Source organism: Gossypium raimondii, chromosome 5 (assembly GCF_025698545.1).
Source record: "Gossypium raimondii isolate GPD5lz chromosome 5, ASM2569854v1, whole genome shotgun sequence".
Classification (NCBI taxonomy): Eukaryota; Viridiplantae; Streptophyta; class Magnoliopsida; order Malvales; family Malvaceae; genus Gossypium; species Gossypium raimondii.
In genome coordinates this window covers 29041903-29069698 of record NC_068569.1, presented here as the reverse complement: position 1 = coordinate 29069698, position 27796 = coordinate 29041903, and the positions used below count along the sequence as shown (strand labels likewise).

The 27796-nt window shown below is 35.8% G+C and overlaps 3 protein-coding genes across 3 annotated transcripts; 1 reads left to right on the top strand and 2 right to left on the bottom strand.

The window, feature by feature from the left end:
• Window positions 1-1453: 1453 nt before the first annotated feature.
• Window positions 1454-5101, top strand: LOC105770891 (uncharacterized). Its single transcript, XM_012592250.2, has 8 exons — window positions 1454-1748; window positions 2079-2152; window positions 2836-2877; window positions 3568-3609; window positions 3949-4032; window positions 4139-4226; window positions 4583-4680; window positions 4782-5101. Exons 1-8 carry the CDS (start codon window positions 1574-1576, stop codon window positions 4806-4808), a joined length of 630 nt encoding a protein of 209 aa, XP_012447704.1. The 5' UTR covers window positions 1454-1573; the 3' UTR covers window positions 4809-5101.
• A 902-nt stretch (window positions 5102-6003) lies between these two features.
• LOC105770890 (U11/U12 small nuclear ribonucleoprotein 31 kDa protein) lies at window positions 6004-7169 on the bottom strand. Its single transcript, XM_052631465.1, has one exon. The coding sequence runs from the start codon at window positions 7138-7140 to the stop codon at window positions 6373-6375; it is 768 nt and encodes a 255-aa protein (XP_052487425.1). The 5' UTR covers window positions 7141-7169; the 3' UTR covers window positions 6004-6372.
• Window positions 7170-23109: 15940 nt separating this feature from the next.
• LOC105770886 (protein FLOWERING LOCUS D) lies at window positions 23110-26708 on the bottom strand. The gene is made up of 4 exons (XM_012592247.2): window positions 24857-26708; window positions 23543-24304; window positions 23408-23453; window positions 23110-23288 (listed from the first exon to the last, which is right to left on the bottom strand). Exons 1-4 carry the CDS (start codon window positions 26607-26609, stop codon window positions 23147-23149), a joined length of 2703 nt encoding a protein of 900 aa, XP_012447701.2. The 5' UTR covers window positions 26610-26708; the 3' UTR covers window positions 23110-23146.
• Window positions 26709-27796: the final 1088 nt, after the last annotated feature.

Sequence of the window (27796 nt, the reverse complement as noted above, 5' to 3'; positions counted from 1 at the left end):
ATCTCAATATATAAACAATTGCCGAGTTGAAACCTAAAAAATTATACTAACTTATTCATTTTCCTCTTGTACTTTGTTTTCTTTGATTTTAACTCTATTGTTTGTTATATGCATAAATTATTTCATAATTGTGTTGATTTAGAATAATCATCTCTTGTCAAGTAAAAAATCCTAATTTTATTTCTCCAAATTGTTTGCTTCTTTTTGTTTTTGCCTAGCGATGGTGTTAGTCTCCGGGTCAGTTATCGCCCACCTTTTTCTTTTGCCCATTAACCCTCTTTTTCTTTCGTCTTCTCATTCATTCTATACGTTTTCTCTCTTTTTGGTTTACAGATCTATTTTGTGAGTATTTTTGTTGTATTCACAAGTTTCTTTTAAAAAGTGGATAACTTTTCATTGACTTCTTAATCTGCTTCTATTTTGAGACTTTCAGAATAATAAATGATTTCATGAGTCGGTTTGGACTCGTGTTATCTTAAATTTTATATGTTTTTTGTTTGTTTTTTCATTGTTTAATAAGTTTTCACTTTTAGAAGTTTTTGTCTACTCTTGTAGTACGCTTTTTAGTCTTGCTTATGCATGTAGTCTTGCTTTTACGAGTAATTTTTGGGTTGATTTTGTTGTCATCCCCTCTAGTTTGGTAGATGCTCAATTCTTTTGTCGATTTATGCCCGCCACTTTAGACCATCTGGGGTTGATTTCCTTACTGTATTAAGTAATTACAATCAATCTTGATATGTTGAACTTGAGGTGTGACAGAACCGATTGTATTTAATTGATGCTAAAGCTGAAGCTTTTATTATGTTGATGAAGTTTGTCATTTAGCACGTATAACGGATGTTTGTTATTTCCTCTTGAATCATATAAATTTATTCATTGAATGAATTAATAAATTTCTCTTAAAAAAAAACCATATCGTTTATTTGCTCTTTCAAATTTTAACGTAGATTGTGAGGGAAATGAGCATAGGTTTCAATTTTGGACACCTCCGTCGCAAATAAGAGATTGTGAAGTTTGATGTATTTATCAAGTAAATTTATGAACTGTTGAATGAATGAGCTGTTCAATAGTACCACATTGGAAAGAGATTTTTATGTTACTCATACTATTGCCTTGTTTTTCCATTTTGTTAATATTCTATTTTACTTCTCTATAACTATAACCAACATAATCTATATTCTTACATTATTTTTCTTTATTAAAGGTGTTTACAAGTTAAATTAAACTACATCATTTTAAAATAATTTTGAGTTCGAGTGGGGTTAGCCCAAATTATTCATTTTATTATTTAACAATAAAAATATTAAATATATAATTTTATATTAATATTTTTATAATTTAAATTTAAATAAAATATATGGACTTACTGTATCGTAATTCAATTCACATCGGGCCGACACAGGACCGGTCTAAGATTGGTTACTATTTTGGTTTTCACGTGTTGATAGGTGGGTGATTTGATTAGAATGGTGGCCACTCAAACGGCTTATCAACTGAAACAGAACGCTATCAAGAAAATTGAGAGCCAAAGTTTCTGAACCCTGAAAAGAACTGAGGCAAATTAAATTAAAAGATGGCTTTTAGTGTTGGGTTTCGTTTCAATCTTCTGGGAAAGCCTCAATCTTCGCTAATTCCTTCAGTTTCTTCAATTTCTTTTGCGGTTTCTTCATTTTCAGCTAATAATGTTGTCTTTGATGGCTTCAAGAAACAGAACAACCCCATTACACAAACAAGAGCATCAGCTGAAGGTTTGCTTATCCTTTGAGACTCCATATCTGCTTTTCTTTTTTGGCTTTAATGAAACACTCTTTTGGTTTAAAATGGGTACCCATTATTTTGAACTTTGGTTAAGGCTATTGATTTCTTCTTTCTTGTTTTATTGGTGTTAATTATCATGAATTTTGGACATTACAAGAGTTACATATAGGAAATTTGGTCCACCAATACTTGTTTTCGAGTCTGAGTAACATAGACTGAGTCAATTCAATGTAATTTGTTAATTTGTATGCAAATTTCTTATGCTTAAGAGTTCTTCTTTGATGTGTACGTGTCGATATTCATATATTCGTGCTTTGCAGGACTTCCCAGTGAATTAGCCGAGGATTCGAAGTTCGTTCCATTGAATGCCGATGATCCCACATATGGTCCACCTGTAAGTTCCGGTCAGTTTCTTACCTCATTCTTGAGTGAATCTTTGCACTAAAAGTGTCAAATAATAACCATTCTCAACAGGAACCATTTACACTTTGGCTCCGAGCGTAACTGTTGGATATTTATATGCATCTTATATAAGCTTTTTCTAAAAATAATTCTATTTTTTCTCATTTTTGGAGTCTTTAGAGGTTCATTTCCCAATATATGTTGTGCTTATAACTTCAAACCTTTTAACTCCAAAAGCACTTTTGAAGTTATAAGTAATGTTAAACAGATAATTTTTGGAATCAAAAATGTTTTTGGACCTAATTGCAAAAACGCTTTTTCACAGCATTTTTAAAAAACAACGTTAAATTAGCCCAATAGTCAAAGTAACATAAAATTTGTTATGGAGAAAAATCCTTGTAACCATTCTCATCAAGCCTCATGAACGTAGCCTATGTTGCTTATACTTGGGTACAAGTGTGTCTGATATTTGTACGTATCTAAAAAGGGCATGTTCTTTTTTTTTCTAAAGTTTCTCGCATATTTGAAGTCTATCTAATATACATATTCATATATATGACAGCATCCTTAAAAGAAAATGAAGAGTTTGAGTAATATAAAATGTAGAACATAGATTATAAATACATTGTCTGAACCCATTTAACATTTGGGATTTTAATCTTTATTTGCTTGTAGGCTTTATTGTTGCTCGGATTTGAAGTCGGTGAGGCAGAGAAGGTAATGTTTGGTAACATTTTACTTGTCTTTTTGGATGAAACTTCATTATCTGTGGTACATTCTTTCCAGAGCTTGAATAGGTTATATGCACAATGTGAACAACATAGATTGTTGCATCCAAAATTTCATTAGGGTTTTCATAATCTTATAAAGGGAAAACTAATGGAGGATAAATTTTCTTTCCCCCATTTCTTGGTGTGGTTTAATACTAAGTTATTCAGACATCAATTCTTGCAATTTTTTTTTCTATGTATTTAGAGGATTGTACTTCCATACCTACGTCTGGATACGTGTCGGACACAAGCATTCAAGGAAAATAAAGAGTCGAATTAAGGTTTGAGGAAGGTTGAACATGAATTTACAACCCCTTTCTTGGAAGTTGGAGGGGGTCTGCAAGGGGGAACAGGTGTTGGATTACATCCTTTTCAAGAATTTATTTGGAGTCACCTTCTATTATATACTGTGAGTAGTACATTAGCTCTAAATCAACCTAGATCTCATTTAGTGTTGTGGGCGTGTCTGTGCCTAAGGTAATATAAGGGTCCTAGCGTCTGCAATTTACCCTGCGTCCTTGACAACAGTCGCATTTGTAAATAGTTGTTTTGCAGCTTAATGTGTGTTTGTGTTGGACTAATTCTTAGAATGACGGCCTTACTCGCCTTGCAAATTCTCCATGTCTTCTTTGAACAGATACGACAGTTCTTGAAAGAATTGGACGGTGACTTCATGGAGGTAATACTTATTTACTTTTGTTGTTTTGACTCTTTATTTCCTTAAAAGTGTTCATTTTTTACATCAATATCCAACAAAATGTGCAATGTGCCCGATAAGGGTATGTTCAACTTTTTCAAGATTTCTGTGTATGTGAAGGGTTTCTTTTAGTACCATATCCCATTTTTTTTTTTTTTGTTGATAAAAACCATATCCCATATTTATGTCCGAATATATGGTGTACATTTCTTCTACTTTAACATAAAAGAAAAGGGTGACATAAATTAAGATTGCCGCCTTCACATATCCTTTGAACATGTTGCAATATAATTTATCTCATTTGAATGGTTATATGTTCAGATTATTTATTGTACTGAAGACATGATTAATGGTTCTCTTTGGGAGGCCGTGAATACAAGGCAACCTAACTTGGAACAAGTGAAGGTTGATTTCTTACCATCTTTTTTTACATTCAAGTCACTTTCCTTCCTTCATCATCATAAGCATGCCAATCATGTTTAAATGTGATTTACACCATTACATTCTGCAGATTGCAAAATCACTGCCAAGGATCTGTTTTTTCTCTGGTCTTAGTGGGGAGGAGATGATGATGTTCATTGATGCTTTCCCTGAGACTGGTATCCTACACTTTTACCCCTATTGAAGTCTTATGTTTCCAATTCCCCCCCCCCCCCCAAAGTTCCTCTGTCCAGTATATATATTCGGATATAGCTATGGGGGTATGATCCTCCAAATGTTTGAGAAAACTAATAAAAGTTTAAACATTTGCAGGATACATAGCGTATCCGACACTCACCTCGAGTCTAAGCAACATAAGTTACAGTTGAATTCTATATTACACGGTCACATATTTGGACTGATATGAAAGTATAATTCTCCAAATACTGGAGAAAACTTGAAAGAAATTTGAGCATGTCAAGATTCAGGACTGAAATTATCAGACATTGCAATGGTTGCTTATATTTGCATGCAGGATTAGAGCCAGCTATATTTGCTGCACTAGTTCCCAACAGTGCTGATAAACCGGTAGCGGAGTTGATAGATGAAATTATGGGAGATCATGAAATTCTGGTGAGTTGGTGTTTCCCTAGTTACCTTTTCTACATTTACACCCAAATCCGAATAATATTATCCAGCAGCATATCTTATGCTTTTAAATGTCTTTAATGCAGGCTGCACAACAATCAGGGTCAACATAACACGTTGACCACTGCAACCGCAATGTTGGTTCTTAAGGATTTAAATCAAATCCCCTGATTCAGGCATAAAAGCTGAACAAACCAGCAAAGAAAAATACTGTGATATTTGGCTTTCATCTGCTGATCAATCCATTTGGTAAATTACTAGTCACTAGGGTACCGTTGGACATACCTTAGAGATGCATTTTGGATGTATTTTGATGGATCGTTTAGAGTTTATAGCTATTTTCTGTATATTGATTTACAGACTAATTTCAATCTTTTCTTTAATCAGTAACTTAATTTAATGATCATCTTTTATTTCTAAATATAAGTGTAAACAAAATAAAATGATCAAAATAGAAAAAGGAAACATTGAAAATTAATTTAAAATATAAAAAAAAATCAGTACATACCAATATAACTGTCCAATACCAAAACCTAATAAATTGGTACAGGTTCTTTTAAGTGAACAAGTACGACATATGATTTGCAATCAAATTACTACAAGCAAGCATGATTATGTTCTAAACCAAAATACCTTTGATTCAAAACTTCACTAATTGTTTTCATTTGTTATCTTCAATATAAATAAACTCAAGTGCAACACTCTCAACAATTTTAAATTAACTTTATGATATTTTACAATTTATGTAAAGATAAAATCAATGCTATGTCAAGAATTCACAGCTTATCTTGTTGAGTGCAAATACGAATGGTATTAAATAAAAAAATATATATCAAGATGAATGCTAAAACTCAGCCATTTTCTCCTGCTTCATAACGAATCAACAATGCACAATTCGCCACCATATCAATGATCATATTCAATCCCAAATCTTACTTTTAAACAATATAACTAATCACAACCATGCCTTCAAACAATGCATAATTTGCTACCATTATCGTGTTCGAATTCAATCCCAAATCGTACCAATCACTATTTGCATCCATACCTTTAAATAATGCACAATTCGCTACCATTATCATGATTGAATTCAATCCCAAATCGTACTTTTAAACAATATAACTGATCACAGTCACACTTTTAAACACTGCACAATTTACTACCACTGTCACAATCAAATTTGAGTCTAAATCACACTTTTAAACAATATACTAATCACAATCATACTTTTAAACGATGAACACATTGCCACCATTATCACAATCAAATTCAAGCCCTAATCACAATCATACTTCTAAACAATACAGCTAATCACAACCATATTTTCATTCGCCACCATCATTATCACAATCAAATTCGAGCTCGAATCTTACTTAATATAATCAGATAATCTAACACTAAATGCATGTCTCAAACTCAAATTTATCTAACATCAGATTTTACCCCAACAAAGCAACAACATCTCCCTCCCCAAATCACCCTTCCTAATCACTCATCCGAAAAAATTAAGCAAATATCCCACACTAATGATACAATAATACACAAGTGCAAGAACTGTTACAATCTATTCAAGCTTAAAGTCATAACAATAGTATAATGTACCTCAAATTTCAAATGATTCCAGGTTAAATTTGGGTGTGAAAAAGCAACCCCCTTTTCTCCATTTCCACCATTGAATCATTCTTCCTCATCACTCTCGTCACTAAAATAACTGGCTTTTCTTGTCATCTTCTTCTTCTTTTCCTCCGCCATCTCCGATTTCCTCAACCTCTCCTCCGCCGCCCCATCCACCACTGACGCCCAATTCTCCTCTTCAAACCCCTCTCCACCCTCTGATTCTTCCTCTCCCCAATCCCCACCATCCTCCCTCTTCTCTCCACCGCCGCCACCTCTCCGCCCTTTCTTTGGCACCGGTCTCTCCCTTGGCCCCAACTGATTCTTTGGACACTCATAAGATAAATGCCCACCAGCCCCACATTCATAACATCTAGACTTATCCTTATAAACCCTTTTCTTAATAAACTCCGGGGCTCGTCCATTATCGACGGCGATGGAAGCGCTGAGGGTTCTGCCGTTGAGTATTTTCCCGTGCATAACACTCGCCGCGGATAGCGCGTCCTCGCGGGAAACAAACTGGACGAAGGCGACCCCCTTTGAATTCCTTGTGGCGCGGTCTTTGAGGACTGTTACGCGGGCGATTTTGCCGAAGGTGGAGAAGAGAGTGTGGAGGTCGGAGTTTGTGAGGGAGTAGTCGAGGTTGGAGACGTAAAGGGTTGATTTCGATGGGGCTAGACCGCCGGACCCGCCGCCACCGCCGGTGGATTTGGAGGTGGCTAGATTGGGATTAGAGGAGGAGGACGAGGGTGGGGCGACGGCGGAGGAGTAGCGGAAATAAAAGGTTTCGTCTTCGTCACTATCGCTGTTTTTGGTGGATTTTCTTTTCATTTTCTTTAATTTGGAAATTCTAAAGGGCAAAGCTGTGACTATAAAGACGGGTAAATGCACATTTACTCAATCATCCTTCAACTTTAAGTCGCATATTATTTAGATCCAAAATTCAAAATTACCTTATTTTCCTCTTCTTTTTTTGAAATTAAAAATACAATATTTTCTAAACACGTTATAGCAATTCAATAATTAATTCAGAATAATTAGAGAATTGAATAAAAATAATAATGAAATTGCAACACACAATTGAATCATACAAACAACACAAAACAAATGTCATTTGTGCAAATTAAATCACCCACACATTCTATGCAAAACATATAAATTTTGAATCATTTAAACATCTGTTGACACCATTTTTTTTGATGAAACGGGGTCGACTTGGATTTTGAAAATAAAAACGAAAATGGGAGTCGCCACCAATCCTTTTTTTGATGAGGTGTGATCGGGTCACCTCAAAAAGTGGTTGTTTTTAATAAACGATTTAATTTTTATTAAAACAACGATTTTCGTCTACGAAATCCAAAAAACGGGTTCGGGAGTCGGTTATGCACGAGGAAGGATTAGCACCCTCGATACGCCCAAAATTGGTACCTAGTTGATTACTTAATGTCTTGGTGTCGAAAATTAAAAAACTCAAAAAGAATTTAAAAATACGATCCCTCTTTATATTGTTTTATCTTAAAAAAAATTACTTGGATAAATCAAAATGAAAAATGTCTTCTTATCTCGAATTAACAAGATGTCACATCCAGTAAGTTAGGACACGGCACCTCGTATTTTTTTTAGAGTAAGCTTGCCTTTTGTTTTTTTAAAACCTCATTCGTTTTAATTTTTAAAAGGATATTCAGTTATTTAGAATCAACGCGAGAAAAATCGAAGCTCAGTAAGTTAGGGCACGATTTCTCGAATTTTCTAAATCAGAATATTGCCTTTATTTTCAGAATTTTATGTGTTTGGAAATTTAAAAGGATATTTTGCTATTTAGGTTTAACGAGAAAATCGAGACCCAGTAAGTTAGGGTACAATTTATCGAATTTCCAAAATGCAAAATATTGCCTTATTAGAAAAAAATTCTTTTTGATGTACGGTGTTAATATGCATAGCAAAATAATAACGAATACGGTGGCATAAAAGCAACACGAGCAATAGCAACAAAAATAAGATCTGTGGTTTTGTCCGCTCCGCTACTGCTTAGGGAGATAAGACTTGATGCGATCCGCTCCACTATTGCTTAGGGAGATAAGATCTGTGGTTTTGTCAGCTCCGCTACTGCTTAGGGAGATAAGACTTGATGCGATCCGCTCCACTATTGCTTAGGGAGATAAGATCTGTGGTTTTGTCTGCTCCGCTACTGCTTAGGGAGATAAGACTTGATGCGATCCGCTCCACTATTGCTTAGGGAGATAAGATCTGTGGTTTCTTCACTCTATTCTACTGCCAAATACAGGGAGATAGAGTTATCGGCTTCAATGTACTCCACTGTAGTCAGGGAGGTAAAATCTGTCATCTTTGATCTGCTTCGCTACCAAATACAGGAAGGCAAGATCTGCAATCTTCAATCTACTCCACTGCCAAATACAGGGAGATAGAATTATCGGCTTCAATGTACTCCACTGTAGTCAGGGAGGTAAAATCTGCCATTTTCGATCTGCTTCGCTGCCAAATACAGGAAGGCAAGTTCTGCAATCTTCAATCTATTCCACTGCCAACCAGGGAGATAGAGTTATTGTCTTCAATGTACTCCACTGTAGTCACAGGGAGGTAAAATCTGCCATCTTCGATCTGCTTCGCTGCCAAATATAGGAAGGCAAGATCTGCAATCTTCAATCTATTCCACTGCCAACCAGGGAGATAGAGGTATCGGCTTCAATGTACTCCACTGTAGTCACAGGGAGGTAAAATCTGCCATCTTCGATCTGCTTCACTGCCAAATACAGGAAGGCAAGATCTGCAATCTTCAATCTATTCCACTGCCAACCAGGGAGATAGTGGTATCAGCTTCAATGTACTCCGCTCCACTGCAACTTCAGGGAGATAGAATTATCGGCTTCAATGTACTCCACTGTAGTCAGGGAGGTAAAATCTTCCATCTTCGATCTACTTCGCTGCCAAATACAGGAAAGCAAGATCTGCAATCTTCAATCTATTCCACTACCAACCAGGGAGATAGAGTTATTGGCTTCAATGTACTCCACTGTAGTCACAGGGAGGTAAAATTTGCCATTTTTTATCTTCAATCTATTCCACTGCCAACCAGGGAGATAGAGTTATCAGCTTCAATGTACTCCACTGTAGTCACAGGGAGGTAAAATCTGCCATCTTTGATCTGCTTCGCTGTCAATGCAGGAAGGCAAGATCTGCTATCTTCAGTCTGCTCCGCTGTCAGTACAGGAAGGCAAGACTAGTTTCTTCGATCTGCTTCACCGTCAGTACAGGAAGGCAAGATCTGCTATCTTTAGTCTGCTCTCTGGGGAACATGACCTGTAGAATCCATTTTATGGACCTATTTATGCTTAGTGTTTAGGATGACATGATCAGAATAAATCAAATGCTCCTAACTAGATGTGTATGAATGATATTTGAATGAATGTAAAATGTCATGAGAATGATCCCTTTTTAAAGTTTGGGTTGTCGTTGCTCGTTGTTCGTCAAGGTTCTATCACTGATGTTTTCCCGTTCAGCAAGTATCTTTGACAGAAGACTCAAAGAAATAGTCTCAATTTAAACTATCATTTCTCAAATGTTTCCAACCCTTAGGTTTGGTTAGTTCTAAACAATAGTCATGTTTCAGGTCATCGTATTATTTAGAAACTTTCAGAGTAATATGCAGAACTCCTTCTGTATGAGTATTGTCAGTCCATTAATCGTTATTTCAATGAAAAATGCTTGAAAAAGATTATCAAAATGGACAAAATAAAATTTTGTTGAGAGTAAAGATCTAAACAAACAAATCAATCAAGACAGCAAATTTTGCTGAGATACGAGATGTATAAGATGAAAAAGATTATCACAATGGATAAGATGGAAATTTGTTGAGAGCAAAGCTCTAAATGAACAAATTAATCAAGATAGCAAATTTTGCTAGAATACAAAATGAGAATAAATTAATCAAGATGGCGTATTTTGTCAAAAATACAAAAATGAATAAAATAGGAATAGGTGCCCCAGATATCATAGCATGAGCTTCTCTGCCCCAAACTTCTTGAGGACCCTTTTGAACTTGATATGTGTCTAGAAGTCCTAGAAGACTTTGTTGATGCCCCAAGATGTAGCATCTCTCTTTCTTATTAATTCGGAGAGGACAAGACTACCGCATGCCCCACCTTTGATCAAAATTTGAACTGCCCATTCCTGGGTTTTCAATTCAAAACCCCTTTGGTCTCAAGGCGCCCTTTGCGGGTTTTCACCTTGGCCTCTCCTTTTTCTTTTTTCGTTCTTCTTTTCTTTTTTCTTTTTCGTTTCTTTTTTTCAAATGAAGTATTTATTGCTTGAATCAAAATTCTCAATATTAGGCAGGTTTTTGCCATCCATCTTGGTCAATATCAATACTTTTCCAGATAAGACCTCCCACATAAGGTCCTTTCAGTTTGGGATCCACTTTCTTCTAAAGTACTTTTGTATGGGAAAGGTCTTCTTCGATATCAGGTCCCCCTCAAGGAATTTTTTTTTGGGCGAACCTTTTTTGTTGAACTCGCATCATTTACTGTTGGTACGTTTGACCATGACGGATAACTTTCAACCTTTCCTTATCAATCAAATTTAACTGATCATATCGGGCTTGGATCTATTCTGCTTCATCCAACTTTAGCTCTGACAAGATTCAAAGGGAAGGAATATCAACTTCGATGGGTAAGACTGCCCCTATTCCATATACCAATGGGAAATGAGGTGCCCCGGTAGATTTTTTTTTGTTTTTTATTTTTTATTTATTTTTACCTCCACTGAACTGTTCATTTTGGGCGACATGGTGTTAATCTTGAACAGACTGCAAACTTCTGATGTCGCGCTGTTGTTCAAATTCAATGCATTGTCTGATATGAGCCTTTTGGCATTCCATACAGAACATATGATTTCTTTTTCATGAATTTTCCATCTGTTCATTTTGACACCGGCATATGAAGCAGCTTTCACCCATTTAGTGAAGTAATCGATGACCACAAAGATGACTCGATGACCACCAGAAGCTTTCAGCGCGATCAATTCGATGACATCCATGCCCCTCATAGAGCAAGGTCATGGAAGAGTCATAACATGAAGAGATGAAGAAAGCACTTAAGTCTTGACTCCACAAATTTGACACTTGGTATAACTGATGCAATCCCCTTCCGTGGTGGACCAGCAGTAACCATATCTCATGATTTTCTTGGCCATTATAAATCAATGCATGTGTTCCTCAAACACCTCTTTTTTTCCTTAACAGCGTCTACGCGTCTTAGTAGCTCAGTCATATATTGATGCAAAAACATGACGTATCGCTTTGTCTCTGCGGTGATACAGGATTTGATCTTCAGCTCTTTCTCTTCTCTTAAGCTCACAATTTTCACTGATTCTTTGTAAAGTAAGATCTGTTTCTCGACTTGTTCTACCATCCTTAAGTCTCGATCATCTTCGAAGTTTTGAGGTTCCTCTAGACACATATCTTGCTCAAAAAAAAGTTCTGAGTTAATAGCAATGTCGCTCATATCGTTGATATCTGGAGTTCTGTTCTAGGGAACGAAAGAAGACTCAAAGAACTAATGAATCAAAAGGGAATTATTTGTGTGGTATGAGTATGAATAAAATGGAAGGAATAAAAAATGTTTGCCAAAACAAGACACAAAGATGCATTTCGTTGAAATAAAGAATAGTGGACATGTGCTTTTTTCACAAAAGGATTTTCTATTGCACCCAGGCTTAGAGCAATAAGAGCGTTCCAAATATTACGCTGAAATGGTCCTAAAAATTACAAGAATCTCCTCCACAGTCTAGTTGTTTAGAACACCTCTAGGGATGTAGAAACAAATTCCTGATAGATTTTTTTATGTCCCTTCTTCAAGGGCACAAACATCATTACCTTCCGAACCATCAATATATTCAAACAATTCTAATTTTTTATCATCCATCTGGTTCTGTACAATAGTTCTGAATTTAATACACTTTTGAATTTTAGGAAATTTATTGTATGCAATGAAATGTAATGTCAATGAAAAGATGCATGCAATGTAATGCAGATGCATGAATGCGTATTTTTTGGATTTTAAGAAATTTATTGTATGCAATGAAATGTAATGTTGATGCATGAATGCAAAAAAAGAGACATTGATTCTTGGTTCAATTCTATTAGAACAACTTTACTAGAAAACAAATCTCTTTACATAAAATGGATATATATATGGTTCTGCCCTCATAGGCGGAGATATTCGATCCTCTTCTTCATTTGAACGTTAAGATAAATCTCACGAACTCTTCAAAAGGGACGTATCTTCTATCTCCTTTTTACTCAATCCGGGCCGTGACTCGTTGCTCACTCAACCTCGTGGTGCTCGTTGGCTTCTCTTTTAAGAAAGTTCAGCGGCTCTCGAATAATCCTTGTCACCTAGAATTCTTGGGCCACGGAGCAATGGTTGTGTAGTCCTCCATTAAACTATCATCCTTCTCTTATCATATTTTCTTGGACCATATTCGGACAACTGTATTATTATCCATTTTATCAAGAAACCCATTTCCTTATGATAAGCTCTCTATTTAACAACCGAACGTGAATCAACACCTCTTTTTATGATGGAAATGCAATGCAATCATAACAAAAAGGAAAACAGGTTAGTACAAAGCAAAAGCAAGCAAGAATAAATAGAACACCTATTCGGGTGAATACTAGGGAATCGAAGTGGTTCTACCTAGGGTAGGCTCTTAGGGCTCTCTACATGTGGTTTAGTTCTAAAGCAAAGGTACCTGAACCAGCAGATTCCTCGATCCTTACCCATTATAGGCTCATACGGACCGAGTTCGGTTCAGGGGAATACATTTCCCTATGGCTGTACGGAGATGAAAATCTCACGAAGACATAGGTACGGATGTATCCCGAAAGCGATCCACTATCCCATGCGGAGGTGAAAACCTCACGAAGGCGTAGTTTCTCACTCCCACTTAAAAGGGTGTGACCCACGGTCATGCAATGTAATGCAGCAGTATACCAAGTTTAAACTACCACAGCAATCAAATCATAATGATAAAACCCAAAATCAAAACGAATGAAATGCAATGAAAGGATCGTCAATTTAAATCAAATTCTTAATTTTCGACGAAAAGACAAAAAATTATCAACTCGTGGCTTGACTCTCGTATTTTGTCCCCAGCGGAGTCGCCAAGTTGTTGACACCATTTTTTTTGATGAAACGGGGTCGACTTGGATTTTGAAAATAAAAACGAAAATGGGAGTCGCCACCAATCCTTTTTTTGATGAGGTGTGATCGGGTCACCTCAAAAAGTGGTTGTTTTTAATAAATGATTTAATTTTTATTAAAACAACGATTTTGGTCTACGAAATCCAAAAAACGGGTTCGGGAGTCGGTTACGCACGAGAAAGGATTAGCACCCTCGATACGCCCAAAATTGGTACCTAGTTGATTACTTAATGTCTTGGTGTCGAAAATTAAAAAACTCAAAAAGAATTTAAAAATACGATCCCTCTTTATATTGTTTTATCTTTAAAAAAATTACTTGGATAAATCAAAATGAAAATGCCTTCTTATCTCGAATTAACAAGATGTCACATCCAAGAAGTTAGGACACGGCACCTCGTATTTTTTTAAGAGTAAGCTTGCCTTTTGTTTTTAAAACCTCATTCGTTTTAATTTTAAAAGGATATTCGATTATTTAGAATCAACGCGAGAAAAATCGAAGCTCAGTAAGTTAGGGCACGATTTCTCGAATTTTCTAAATCAGAATATTGCCTTTATTTTCAGAATTTTATGTGTTTGGAAATTTAAAAGGATATTTTGCTATTTAGGTTTAACGAGAAAATCGAGACCCAGTAAGTTAGGGTACAATTTATCGAATTTCCAAAATGCAAAATATTGCCTTATTAGAAAAAAATTCTTTTTGATGTACGGTGTTAATATGCATAGCAAAACAATAACGAATACGGTGGCATAAAAGCAACACGAGCAATAGCAACAAAAATAAGATAATAAAAGGGACCAATCAGTAACATACAAAATGACAAATACATAGGCAAATAAAATCGAATCTTTCTTTCTAAATAATAATGAAAGTGTAAATAAATAAATAAATAAATAACGAATAGATGTAAAACGATATGCATGAATGTACACAAAATTATGAAAATATGAAAAATCTATATACGTGTACATATTGTGAGATTATTAAATATAAAAATATATGTAAGTATGTATATACATGTATAGGTATATGAATTAAAATATGTAAATATATAAGTATATATATATGCATATATATAATATGAAATAAAAAAATGTGTATTTAAAATAAATAAAGAATATGTACATGTATATAAATTATAAAAAGAATATGTATGTGCATATATAATGACTAAAATCAAATAATAAGAAAGATATTAGGTAAATAATAAATATATATATGTATATATATAACTTAAAATAAATAATAGAGGAACTCCCCTTTTCTTTAAAAAAAATAATTAAATGAACTAAAGGATGAAATAAAATCAAATCAAAATCCGGGGGTCCAAACTATAAATAAATAAAAAGGGATCGCCGATGACTGAAATGAAACGTGCTCAAAATCAAGGGACCGATTGTGAAGATTCCCCTTCCCTTATGCGCATCGTTTTGCGCAGGACTGGGTTGGAATAGGCGCCAAATTATATGGCCAAAATCGAAAATAATAAAAAGGTCAGATTGCACCTCAGCGCCAGATGGAGGGACCGAATGCGTAAATTACCCATTAGGGCAAAGAGGCGCAGGTCACCCCCTCAAACGGCGCCGTTTTAGCTTCTATAAACAGCACAAAAAAAAACAAAAAAAAACAAAAGAAGTCCCCTCCTTTACTTTTAGAAAAAAAAAAAAGAGAGCCAAGGGTCTCTCCCTCTCAGCCTTTCCAGATCCGGCCAACAAGGCCATTGCCATGCACCGCCGTGACCGCCTTGGACGGTGGGGTGGCTGCAAGCATAGAAATTTGCTTTAAGCCCGTTTGAGATCTGATGAGGCCGAGCTTGCTTGGCCTGAATACCGAGAGAAAGAACCTTTTGGCCCCGCCTTTAGAGCCGATTTCGGCGACGGAGAGGGCTCCGACGACGCGGCCAAGGGCGCCCAAGGTATTTCTTTCCTCTTTTTATTTTCGTTTATAAAAAAAAAAACAATAATAATAATAATAAATAAAGGTAAAAGAATATAGAAAGATTGAAAATAAAGAAAATCCTTAAAACTTTGTTTCTTTCTTTTTATTTCCCCAGATTCGCCCAAGAGAAGAAGAATACAAAGAAATCGGAAATGGCTTTTATAGCCAAGATTACAACTCTCCATCTCTATTGTTTTTGCCTTTTTGCCATTTGTTTTCTTCTCTCTGCTGCGTTTTTACTGCTCTTTGCAGGTGGTGTCAGACGCGTTGGTGCAGGCGTCGGCAAAGGCGTGCGAGTGGCGGCTGGTCAGAGGCGTGCATGCGCAAGGGAGGTGAAGCGACGGCAGCTACAAAGCAGAGGCTAGGGTTTTTTTTTTGTTTGGCTGAAAACTAGTATAGTTTTGGGCCATTCGGGACTCTAAGGTTTTTATCATTATTGGTCATTTGGATTGGGTCTGTTTTTGGGTTAATTTTGTTGTAATGGTCTGGTAATTCTTTATTGGTCTTGGTCTATTTGGGTTTTATGGTCTGGGCCCGGGCAAAATTTGAGTCTTACAACATCAATATGCTAAAAATCATTGTCATATTAAATATTTTTTTATTGCATTGCAGATCTCCTCTCCCCTGCAACATGTGGTTGGAACTGAAGGGACCTCAAAGCAACATGTTGTCATAATAATACTTGACTTTTGATGGGAATTATGAAGGGGGGAACTGGGTATTTATTCAAGCTAAGTCGAACCAGAAAGTGGAGTTCCATTCATGAAGAAGACAAAAGGAGAAGAAATGGATAGAAGAGTGTAAGGATTGAGTGTTCACCGCAAGTAACAAGTTTTTATGAAACTAGTTTTAGAGAAATTGAGGTTAGGAATTTCGTTATTTTCTTGTGAAGGAAGAGAAGTGTAATTTTAGAAAGCAGTTTCATTTATTATTATTATTATTATTATTCTGGCCTTCAACATATGATTGGATTGAATGAGTTCTTTTCCTAAAACACTGCCACATGGTAACTGGTGATTGGGCTACGCGTCAAGTGAGGTTAGAATTTAACATTGTTAATGAGTGTAACAAAAATACAGATACCATATTGAGCAAATTGGAAGTACATGTGATGATTATTATCCCTTATAATAATTACTTCAACATGTATTTACACCCACTGTAATTCAATCATATGAAACTTTCCAAAATAAATTTATCACATTATTATATGAATACTAAAATACATATGATTGATTACAAACTTGTAGTATCTATTCCTCTGATTATGTGGGCGCTTTGATGTAGTTTTAGCTGAGAAAATTGAATTTCCATTTGTAACATAGTTTCAGAATATTGTTTTGAATTGATTTGCATCTCGGCTTAATCAACTTCCATTTTCATGATTACAACATAACATAAATGAGAAAGTGATAATTAGTATAATAGATTTGTAACTTAAATGTGGTTCTAGAATTCCTTAAACCTAACCTTTTTTTTGTTAATCAAACCTTATTATATCAACAAAAACGACACTCTTACCCATGGAAACAGGAAGAAGTATAATTTTGCATTAAAACTTACATGTTGGTATTCATCACAAATGAACCAACTTGCACTTTGAATAAAGAATTTATGCTACTATTCCTATACAATGAACGGTTTAGATTAACAGATAATTTCACCTTCTTCAATCTCTTCATCACGTGTTTGATGAACAACCCCAGTCCCAGGCGATGAAGAAGATCCAATCAGAATCTCAAATTCCTTCTCAGCTTCCCAATTGATCTCAATCCCAGCCGTGTTTTTCATGTTCTGTAATGCAATCCCAGCGGCTTTTCTGTCTCTTTCCCGTTGCCTTTTTAACTCCAACAACTCAGCTTCCAGCACCGACTTTTCGTCAACTAGTCTTCGTTCGAATCTTTCCTTTTCTTGTTTCAACTTTCTGGGATCAGCATTCTCGCCCTCACCCTTCTTCTTCTGCTGAGCTTTGAAGATGGTGTCTGCAAAACGACACTTCAGCATTGCCGCCCGTAGGGCCTTGGGGTTTGATGTTGTAAACCCTAGACCTACGCCCTCTGCTTTGGCTGCAATATCTGTTGAAAACCTCAGGCCTTTTTCAATGTTCGGTCTCTTCTCCGATGGAATACGGGTGACGACTGCCGTCTCTGCAATATCATCGATAAGGGTTAGATCATATAATATGTGAAATTTCAAAATCCAAGAGGTTATCAAAAACTCCTCGACGTACCTAGGGTTGGATGTTGCATGAGGGCTTTCACTACGGCCGAACACTGCGGACGGGCCACTACCGTCTTCGGCCTCTTCTCGGGCCGGCCACCTTCTAAAACCTCCGCTTCGAATTGGCGCTTGGAAGCAATTGGCGCTGAATTCTCTTTTGAAAATCGGAACTTGAGAGAGTGTTTTACTGGAATCATTTCCGTCCTGATTTCTTGATTCCAGAAAAGCTGAAAGCTTGATGAGGTGTGTAGTTGGAATGGGTTCTCCGACGAAAAGAACTAAAATTGCATGTGAATGGAAGTAGAAGAAGCAGGAAATAAAAAAGAGTAATGAGCAAGAATGTTAATCACTACTTACTGAGACGTTCTAATTTGGGTAAGTCGGTCTTGATTTATATATATATATATATATTAAAAAAAGAAAAATAAAAGAAATAAAATGAGAGGAAAAAGTGAAAAAGGTTAAATTACTAATTCAGTCTTAATAGAATGTGGTGTTTGTAAAAACAAACATTAAAATAACTCAAAAAAGTTATTAAAATCTAAAAGATATTTAAAATTGTAAAGAAGAAAATCTAAAAAAAAAAAAAAAGACTTCCATTATCGCGATTGTCATCATCATCTAACCCAACCCAAAGTTTCTACTTCCTAAATCTTCAATTATGGTCTCCATTTTTGCCCATCATTTTAGTTCCTTACATCTAAAATTTTGATCCTACAAGGAGTCAAATGGCGTCAAGAACAAGTGCTTAAGATACGATCAGTGAGCAAGATTTTGTGTAGCAGTAGAAATAGGGTCGTAATGGTGGTCATGACCAAGTCAGCCAACCGTTGATGTCCTCCAGAGGTGGAATTTCAGACATGTTTTTACAATAGGTATACTTAATGTTGTTAAATTGGATATAATCCCTGGTGTGGATGGTTGTTTATTTCTAATGAACTTGGTTTATCCCTTCTGGCAGAGTTTAGTTATGTATCTGTTATTCGATTTCCATTTTTCTCATTCTTTAAAAAAACCATATAATTTTTAATGTATTTATGCTTTTTTTATTTTGATTATATTTTGTATTTATATTTAATCATTTCGTCATCACTATCAACAAAATTTTGGCCCATTCTAGAATATTAATTCATGTTTAAGTGCTTAAATCCGCAAGTACCAATTGTAATTATACATAGTTGAAGTCATAAGTTTCCTCAACTTAAGGTAAGTGAGAATACAACTACTCATGTCTCGGATCATTCATCCAGGTTCGAAGCCTCGTCTGAAAAATGGAAGGTTTGAACAAAAAATTATGAAGCTCAAAAAATAGACTTTGATCAAATTTAAGGCCCATTTTCTATACCAATCGAGTATTGGCCAAGAGTTTTTGGGCCAAGCTAGGCCCAAATATATTAATTATATATTTATATTTATATTTATATTAAATCACTAACTCAACAACAATTAAACACTTTTTCCAAAACCAAAAAAAAAAAAAAACTTATCCAACTAAATAATCCAACCCAATATATTAAATTTTAAAAATATATTTAACACGATAGAACATCTATTATATTTATTTGTGTTTTTTAATATAATAAAACATTTATTATATTTGTGGTAGTGTTTTTTATGTAAATTTTTTAATGGGTCAAAAACTTTTATTTTAGCGCTTTTAATATATTTAGTGTAATATTTTTAAAATAATCTGAAAAAATCAAATATGGGTGGATCAAAGCGATTATAAATTATTATCTTAATATAATTCAAAATTTCACCTGCATCATTCTTTGTAGGCATGCTTCAAACAAAATTATTATCTCAAAATTCTAAAATCGATTATAAAAACTATATAAAGTTAACATTTAGGTTTTGAAAATATTCATTATGACAAATTTACAAATCTTAAAGCCATATAAAATAATTCAACATCTTGTTGAGTTAAGATTTCATAAAACTATATGCATCATGCAAAACTGAAAATAAAATAAAATATCCAAAATTGAAAAAAGATAACTAGAAAATTCATCTAAACTAAATTGAATCAACTCTCCCAAACTTAAATCAAACATTATCCTCAATGTTCCAAAAATAAACGAAGAATTAAAAACTTATTGTTAAAGTGCTCAAAAAATATATCGAAGTTAACTCATCATTTGCTCTTTTTGAAGCACCAACAACTCGTATTGTTAAGGTGTGGTGATACTTATGACACAATATCAAATAAAAAATTAAAAATAATAAAAGCAACTAAAAAAAATTTAAGTGAGGGTAGACCAAGAATTAATTTCATAATCGTATCTATCTTTTGTCCACGTGTTCATCAAACAAGTCCAACAAAAATGAGAAAAAATCACATAACAAATAAAAACGGTCTTACCAAATGTTCGAAGTCACTCCCTTTATGTACATTCGAAATTGTTCTTCTATTGTGATTGGTTTTGAAGAAAAATAGAAAAGCAACTAAAGTGAGTAAAACGGATATAAAATTTTGAAATACCAAAATATCCTTAAAATGTTCGGGGTGTCCACTCCACCAAAAAAACACTAAAAAGATTGAGCTAGGAGGGTTTTCGTCGGAACTACGGCGCCGGATAGAGGCCGAGTTTCGAAGTTTGTGGCGTAGGGGCAACGACGTACCATCCTACAGTCGCGCACTAGGCGTTAACTCCGAAGCTAGGGCACTTTGTTTTGATGATTATACAAAATCTGAAAAACAGTAAGTGCACCAAATAACATACCATGTACATGTATATGTATATATATATATATATATATATATATATACGTACGTGTATGTGTAAAGAGCTTACAAATTTTACAAATTTCTCGCCAAGGAGGTGGCTGCAATTCACCACGGGTAGACAGTTGACAAACCTACGAGTCATTGTATGGTCTTCCTTCGCATTTACGCTATTTATTTCTCAGCCAAATATAATTATATTAATAAACCCAGGAAGGGTGAAAAACTAACCAAAAGGTTAGTAAACAAGATAAGCTAAATACAAACACCTTTGAAGAAATCAACATCACTGCATCAAGGACACAACGGTACACCTAAATGAAGGACACTCCTAAAAACACCCAAGACACTCTTACGAGCATCCACATAAAGCAGCAGTGCCTCCAAAAAATCACCAAAATTGTGCAGCAATGGCCACCTTAATAGATTGTGAAGGCATAAAGAAAACATCAAAATACAAGCTGCGTTGGAAGTCATTGATCAAACAAATTAAAGCCATCCATGTGATCTTAAAGACAAAATACCAAATAATGAGAGTCAAAGCACCATTTAGACAAATATTTAAAGAATTAAATTACCAATCTGAGTAATTACCAATACCAACTCCTAGGCCATAGTCTCTTCACCTAAACCATACCCTTTGGACAAAGGTGAAGCCTTCAAATCACTCTTTTGTTCAATGTGACTCAATCAACTTCAACAAAATGGAGCCTCAAGCTGCTCTCACAACTCATCTCGGACCAGAGATTTGAGTGAAATCCAGCTAATTTTTAAGGTAGTCTCGGGCTAAAGCTAAAAAGCATCCTTGTTCTTTCCAGTGACAGCATCAGTGGTTGAAGCCCCTCATCTTAGTTGGAATAAGTAGCTGCTCACTTTGTCTGTCGTGGTGAGGATGACTGTAAATCCTATAAAAAAAATTGATGTATGTTTTCCTTCTCAGTGTCTAACCAGAAAGCCTCAGTCACAGAAGAACATTTTCCTCCATTTAATTTTCCATCGCGACCGGCTTCACAATTGATAAACAGTTTGCCATGGCCAAACTCCTATCACAAGCTTCGGAATTGCTGATGTTAGTGAGGAGATTCAGAAAATCAAGTTAGCGGCAGAGAGTGGCAGGTACATCTTCAACAAGGATATTAATGAGTGCATCTCAAGACCATTGACAGCATCTGCCTCTTGCTCAATGTACATCATTTTTAACCTTTCAGAAGAAAGGCAAACTGTGGAAGGACATCTTTACGGTGATAATGATCGAGCCAACAGTACTATAACCTAATGGTGGGAATAGCTATTTTGCTCCAATTCTTCATTTTTTTCAAGCAACCATATGTATCCAATGCATATATGGACGTAGGTATAAGGATAGGACTCTCCAAGAATCCTCCAAATACATTATGTTTTTAATAAAATAAAAAAATTTAAAAATCCCTATAGGCTGCATAGCTGTTTCTGATCCAAATCAAAGTAATATAGGGGAATAGAAACATTTGATTCCACCTTGTGTAGCAACACTTTGAAGAACTCAGATAGAAGCTCCAAGTATTTAAAGGGCATTTGCAGAATATTCTTAGTCAATGTCGCTGAACTGTGTAATGTTGCAGGTCAAATTTTATATGGTTTTGTGTTTGAGGATAGTAAACGGGATTGGTATGTCAGTATAGATTGTTAACATTGGGCTGTCTGGTACCCAAGTGTTGGGGGTCATTAGTTAGGCCTTAAATGGCATATTTGGAATTACATTAGCACAATATTATACGGGAAATGAGAAGTGGTGGCTGGGCAGGGTACCGAAAATTACAAAGAAAAACTTCCTCTCTAATATTCTATTTTCTCTCTAACATTTGTTCTTCTGTTTCTAGTTCTTTTTTTTTTTTCTGCTTCTATTCTTAAATCACTTTATTACTCGGATATTGGGCACGCATCATGTAACTCTTATTAGACCTTCAGTTTCCATAATCAAAATAGATCCTTGGTTTTTTTGCCCTATGAAATGGAAGATTTTTTCCTATATTTAGATTTCCCCTTTGAAAAATATTAACATCTTCTACAACAACAGATGGATATAAGTGCATTTTGATAAAATTCATTATCTTGGTTTTTCCATCACAATGCAATTCAAATCAAGAACAAACAAGTGCCAATAGCAACAGCTAGCTCCCCCATAATTTTTATAAGGAGAAAAAGACCTCTAACGGTATGTTCGGAAACATGTGTTTGAAAATTCGGATTTGGATTTCACTTGTTTCATAAATTATGAGAACGAAAAGTATACATTATATATAAATTAGTAATGGTTCAATGCGAATATACATGAAAGGTATAAACTATGAATTTCAAATTCACAAAAAATCTATAGGTATTTTAAGTTCAATACTAAATAGGCATCTACCCGATTTATGAGTTCGTGTTCCATTCACACAAGTTTTATTACACCATTACACTATTTTCGAAATTCAAAAGTTCCTAAACTAACTTAAATGAACTAGGGAAAGAATTTTGTTTTATTTTTTTAAACCTAGAGATTCAGGAAAGATGGAACAAAGGCAAAATTAGAACAATTAAGACATTTCACAGGAAAACAGTTGATATTACTTTAGGCATAGAGCATACAATATAATAATAATAATAATAATAATAATAATAATAATAATAATAATAATAATAATAATAAAACTACAGAAACAATTGACCGCATAACATAGAACTGCACCAACAAATTGTAGCTATAGAAGGAAACTAGAAAACTTCAGACATACCTGAACTAGAAGAGTCGGGAGGAGCTTGCTTTATCAGTTTTATTTCCTCTGACAGATTGCCATTCGCCGCATTCACAACCGGAGGAATCAACCCTTTAGTTTTGCGCGCTATCTTGGCCTTTCTGTGAAAAATAATGACAAATAATGGGAAAGAAGGATCAAGTAATATTCTCCACTAATCACATGGAGATCTTTAACATATATAAGAATAAAATTAAATGTTTTGGCTCTTAAGTCTTACCTGATGAACTTTTGCTTTAAAGTGCCAGTTTTCAGCATTGATGTCCCTTTTACCAAACCATAGGAATATTATTTCATATGCAAATTTCATCTTTTGGGATAAAGATATAATAACGGAATATCTTATAACTCTCACCTGATTTTGGAGCCAAAGGAGTTGAAGAAGGTTTTCGAACGCCCCTTTGTGCTTTAATAGAAGCAATGATGGAATCGGCAGTAGGTCCCAAACCCTTCCGTCCCACCAGCTTAATTCCCAGCTTTTCGCACAGATAGTTCAACCTCATCTCATCACCACCTCTCACTTCTCTCAGCTCAAATGCCTGTTTCTTTGATAACAATGTATAAACATGCAACTGTTGTTGCTGATTAAAATGTGATTGGAGCTGCTGAAAAAGCACCTTATTCGAATGTTGCTGATCCGTCTTTGAGCTTTCCAGATTCTTCTTTCGGGGCTCACTAATTGTCACCCTTAGAATGGCTGGTGACTTCGGATTAGCATTCTTTTGACAAAAAATAACAGAAAAACTCCCAAATTCCAGATCAGGCTCTCTGAATAAATCCATAAGGGCAGAAGCATAAGAATGAGCATTACTTGATGGACTCCTGTTGATCTTTTTCTTTGCAGTCCGAGACTTTGCATATTTAGCCATATTTGCAGCTTCCCGAAGTCCAGTAAGAAAAGCTCCATGCATGGTAGCAGGGTATCGCCTTGTAGTGGCCTCCCCTGCAAAGAAAAGTCTTCCGTCCCCCACACTTTCAGCTAATATATCATAGTCATCTCCGGATGCTCCCACTGCAACATTAGAGTATGAACCTAGGCTGAAGGGATCACCACCCCATCTGGTACAGACAGTTTGGAGGGGCTCGGGGACAGTGATACCTTGTGGTTCATATATACCTGCATGCAAAAATACACAAAGCACCAGGATTGTTTCACACAACCAACAATGCTTAAATTTTGTCATCCTAGATGCGAACCATTGGCGGTTAACAATTATACGACCAAATTCAAAACAAGTTAAAAATGAACATAAAGTTTACTACATTAATGAGTTCACTTGATTGGTTCACATACAAAGGACACTTTGCCCTTTCTTTATATACTATGCACATCAAACAATGAGACAACCTGTGCTGTTATTTAATACTCAAGAAAGTTGCAACTAAAATGAAGCCCCTGCAGGCAATACATATAAAGATACAAAAAAAGTTATCATAATGCCAGCCCTCTCTTTATAGCATGTGCATATAAAACCAATTAGAAAGTGCCTGGCTTATCAACTATTCAAGGAGGTTACAATTAATTGAGCCATACGAGTAACCAATACATAAAGAAGATAAAAACGCATTGTTGCAGCTAATAAATGTATTTAGTTTCAAGCTTAGATTAAAAAAGAAGCTGAATAGATAAAGCATGCTAAGTGTTGACACATAAAATCGAATTAAATACCCTTGAGAATTCGGAGAACCTGGGCCACAACATCTATAGGAGGCAGAGTCTCAAACCTGTGTGCAGCTTCTCCTGCTACTAAAGCAAGCAATAGAGGACCACCGGAAACTGTTGCATAGCTATAGAACAGAAAAAACTCCCCTCGACTGCTTGGATCATTAGTAAGATGCCCAAAGGTATCAAAGTCTGTACCCCAAAATACATAAGGAAAAAGCATTCCAACCTTATTCAATAACCCAAATCCCAACCTCTTTATTCCATCAAGCTTCCTCTGAGGCAACTCTGGGACAAACTTGATTGACCCACTCTTTAGAACTCCGAGAGGTACCGTACATAATGCCATATCACCTTCATACACCTGACTTCCTGTCATAACCTGCACTCCATCATTGCCATAATTGATAGTATGCACAGTTTTCTCGTACAAAATAGGCACATTCTCGGCCAGAGCTTGAACCAACCTTCCATTTCCTCCAGGCAAGAAACAATGATCCCCTCCCATATCATATGGATCATCTTGGTCCCAAAATGCAAGTGAAAGCTTTGAAACCAATCCGGCATTTGCATATTCTAAATTTGCAAGATGCCAATTGAACAAATTAATCTCTTCTTCAGTCACTGCATCCCTATAAACCTCTCTAAATGTCTCTAATGCGGCCCCAAGTGAAACATCCGTAGAAACCTCCCCCATCAACTGCCTAAGCTCGCTAGCTTTATCCAAAAGCCTATTAAAGGCCATCTCCACCTTCATATCCATATCTGGATCCACCGAACTCCCATCTGTCCTGTAAAGTGGACATTTATCCCTCACCTTAAAAAGAGAAGAACCCAATTGTTTCGCCAGAATCCCTAACGGATTCCCCAAGGTACCCGTTAACACACTCCCACCTAAATCAGCAGCTGCACTCACTCTATTCCCTCCCTCCATCTTCTTCGTATAAACCCTCCCGCCGGCTCGTTTCCTCCCTTCCAGAACTGTCACCTTAAACCCAAACCTCATTAACTGTCTAGCCGTAGCCAGTCCTGCTAACCCGGCACCAATAATAACCACATTACTTCTACTCGGTTCCGCAGGAAATTTTTCCTTAATTGCAGGGGCAATCCCAAAATTTATATATCCATACGTAACTAAATAATTATATGCAGAATTTAAAATCGTGCTACAATGTTTCGGTATAGAATCAACAAACATGTCTTTAGTCACCCAATTGGATGGATTTTCGCGCCATTTTGCAATAATGTGATTTCGAATGAGAATATAATTTACCTGCTCGATGCCACCAATGGAGGAAATGACGCCGAAATCAATTTCTTCCTCGGTGAGGGAATCTGCAGGGAATCCAGCAGAAAGAGCGGTGAGAGCCTCTGCCGTTGATTCCTTACTGATCACAATGATCTCGTCGTCAGTTTTGGGTTGTGTAGTTTGTTCCGTTGCCGCTGATGATGAGGGTATTGAATTAAGGTCAAGGTTAGGATTAGAGTTCGGGAGGTTGGGGCTGAAGGAGCCATTGGTGAAGGTAAGGAACTGATACGCCGACGTCGCGCCACTGCGTTGAGGTCGGCCGCGTCGTCGTTTTTTGGGGGTTGGAAAGGAAATTAGATGATCATTGAGAGGAGGAGCGGCATTCGGGTTAAGGATTGGGATTGGATGGAAATTAGGATTAGAGGTAGGATTTGGTAAGGGAGGAGTGAGAGTAAAATGGGGAAGAGGGAATTGAGAGAAATCATCCGGGGTTTGATTTGGTGGATTCATCGAGAGTTTTCTTTCACACTAGTTAATGTGAGAAGAGGAGTGGGAGAACAGGGTGGCAATGGCGGAAGAAAAGACGGTGTTTGTTTCCTGAGAAAACAAAGAATTACAGAAACAATTTAACAATTTTGATTATTGAGTCGCAATTCAAAACGGGCCGTCAGTCACGGAAAAAAAATTGTTAAAATTAGAAATAATAAGATCACTCCTTCTTGATACTAAACAGCCCGTATAACTAAAACGAAACTCACCGTTTTGACCCCTTTTAATTCCCCTAGTAAACGCAGCGTAATAACAGTAACATACTATTTCAACGGCTATAACTGAATTTCAAAAACAAACAGAAATAAAAGGTTCCTAACATTCTTTCACTGATTCACAGTTCCAATTCTCTTCTTTTTCTTGTTCTTTCTTGATTTATAGATTTTATTTACTTTTCATAAAATGATTTGATCTCTTTTAGTTCTTTGAATCACATGATTTTCCGTGTTGAAATTTCAACTTTCTTTCGATTTCTTCTATTTATTCGGTGATTTTAATCAAACTTCGCATTGCTTGATATTTCGTCTGTTCTGGTGTTCGGCGTGCTGGATCTGAACCCGTTTCTCTTGATTTTAGGTTTTTATTTAACTAATTTTCTGCCTGTTGTTTGGTCACCTGTATAATAATGGAAATTGATTGGAAAGGAATTTCTGAAGTTTATAATTTTCTTTTCAGTAATTCCTTATCGTTATTAGTAGCATAAAAAATTCATCCCAACTGTTCTCTTTCTTGCACTGAGCTCTAAGAACGTAGCTGGAAATGATAAAATGTTTACTTTTTTTTAGGCGATTTTTATTTATTTTTGTTCGGATTTTTCTTTTCAGGTGGATTAGAGGTTTTGTTGCCATTAGTTGTGTTCACGCTGTTCTTCGGAGGGGTTTTAGCGTGGGAGAAATGAAAGGCTTTTTGTGATGGGGATTTTTGATGGATTTCCGTTCATCCAGATAAATAAGTAAGCTTAATTCACTCTTCTTCTGGTCCTCAGAGTTTAAGCTTAATTCCTATACCAATGTCCGAATATGTGTTGGACACTAATACTTCCACAAATTGAATTCAGAAAGTTTTAAGAGTATGAGCAACATAGGTTGTTGCTCTACTACTTTGTTTTTGCTATTGCTTGTGAAAGATTACCGACAAGCAGAATTCTG

Coding starts and splice junctions, on each gene's coding strand:
- LOC105770886 (XM_012592247.2), bottom strand. CDS start 26,609: ATGAATCCACCAAATCAAACCCCGGATGATTTCTCTCAATTCCCTCTT. Junction 24,305..24,856: donor GGTTCTCCGAATTCTCAAGG/GTATTTAATTCG, acceptor TTTTGCATGCAG/GTATATATGAACCACAAGGT. Junction 23,454..23,542: donor TCCTTTGGCTCCAAAATCAG/GTGAGAGTTATA, acceptor GTTTGGTAAAAG/GGACATCAATGCTGAAAACT.
- LOC105770890 (XM_052631465.1), bottom strand. CDS start 7,140: ATGAAAAGAAAATCCACCAAAAACAGCGATAGTGACGAAGACGAAACC.
- LOC105770891 (XM_012592250.2), top strand. CDS start 1,574: ATGGCTTTTAGTGTTGGGTTTCGTTTCAATCTTCTGGGAAAGCCTCAA. Junction 2,153..2,835: donor ATCCCACATATGGTCCACCT/GTAAGTTCCGGT, acceptor ATTTGCTTGTAG/GCTTTATTGTTGCTCGGATT. Junction 2,878..3,567: donor AAGTCGGTGAGGCAGAGAAG/GTAATGTTTGGT, acceptor TTCTTTGAACAG/ATACGACAGTTCTTGAAAGA.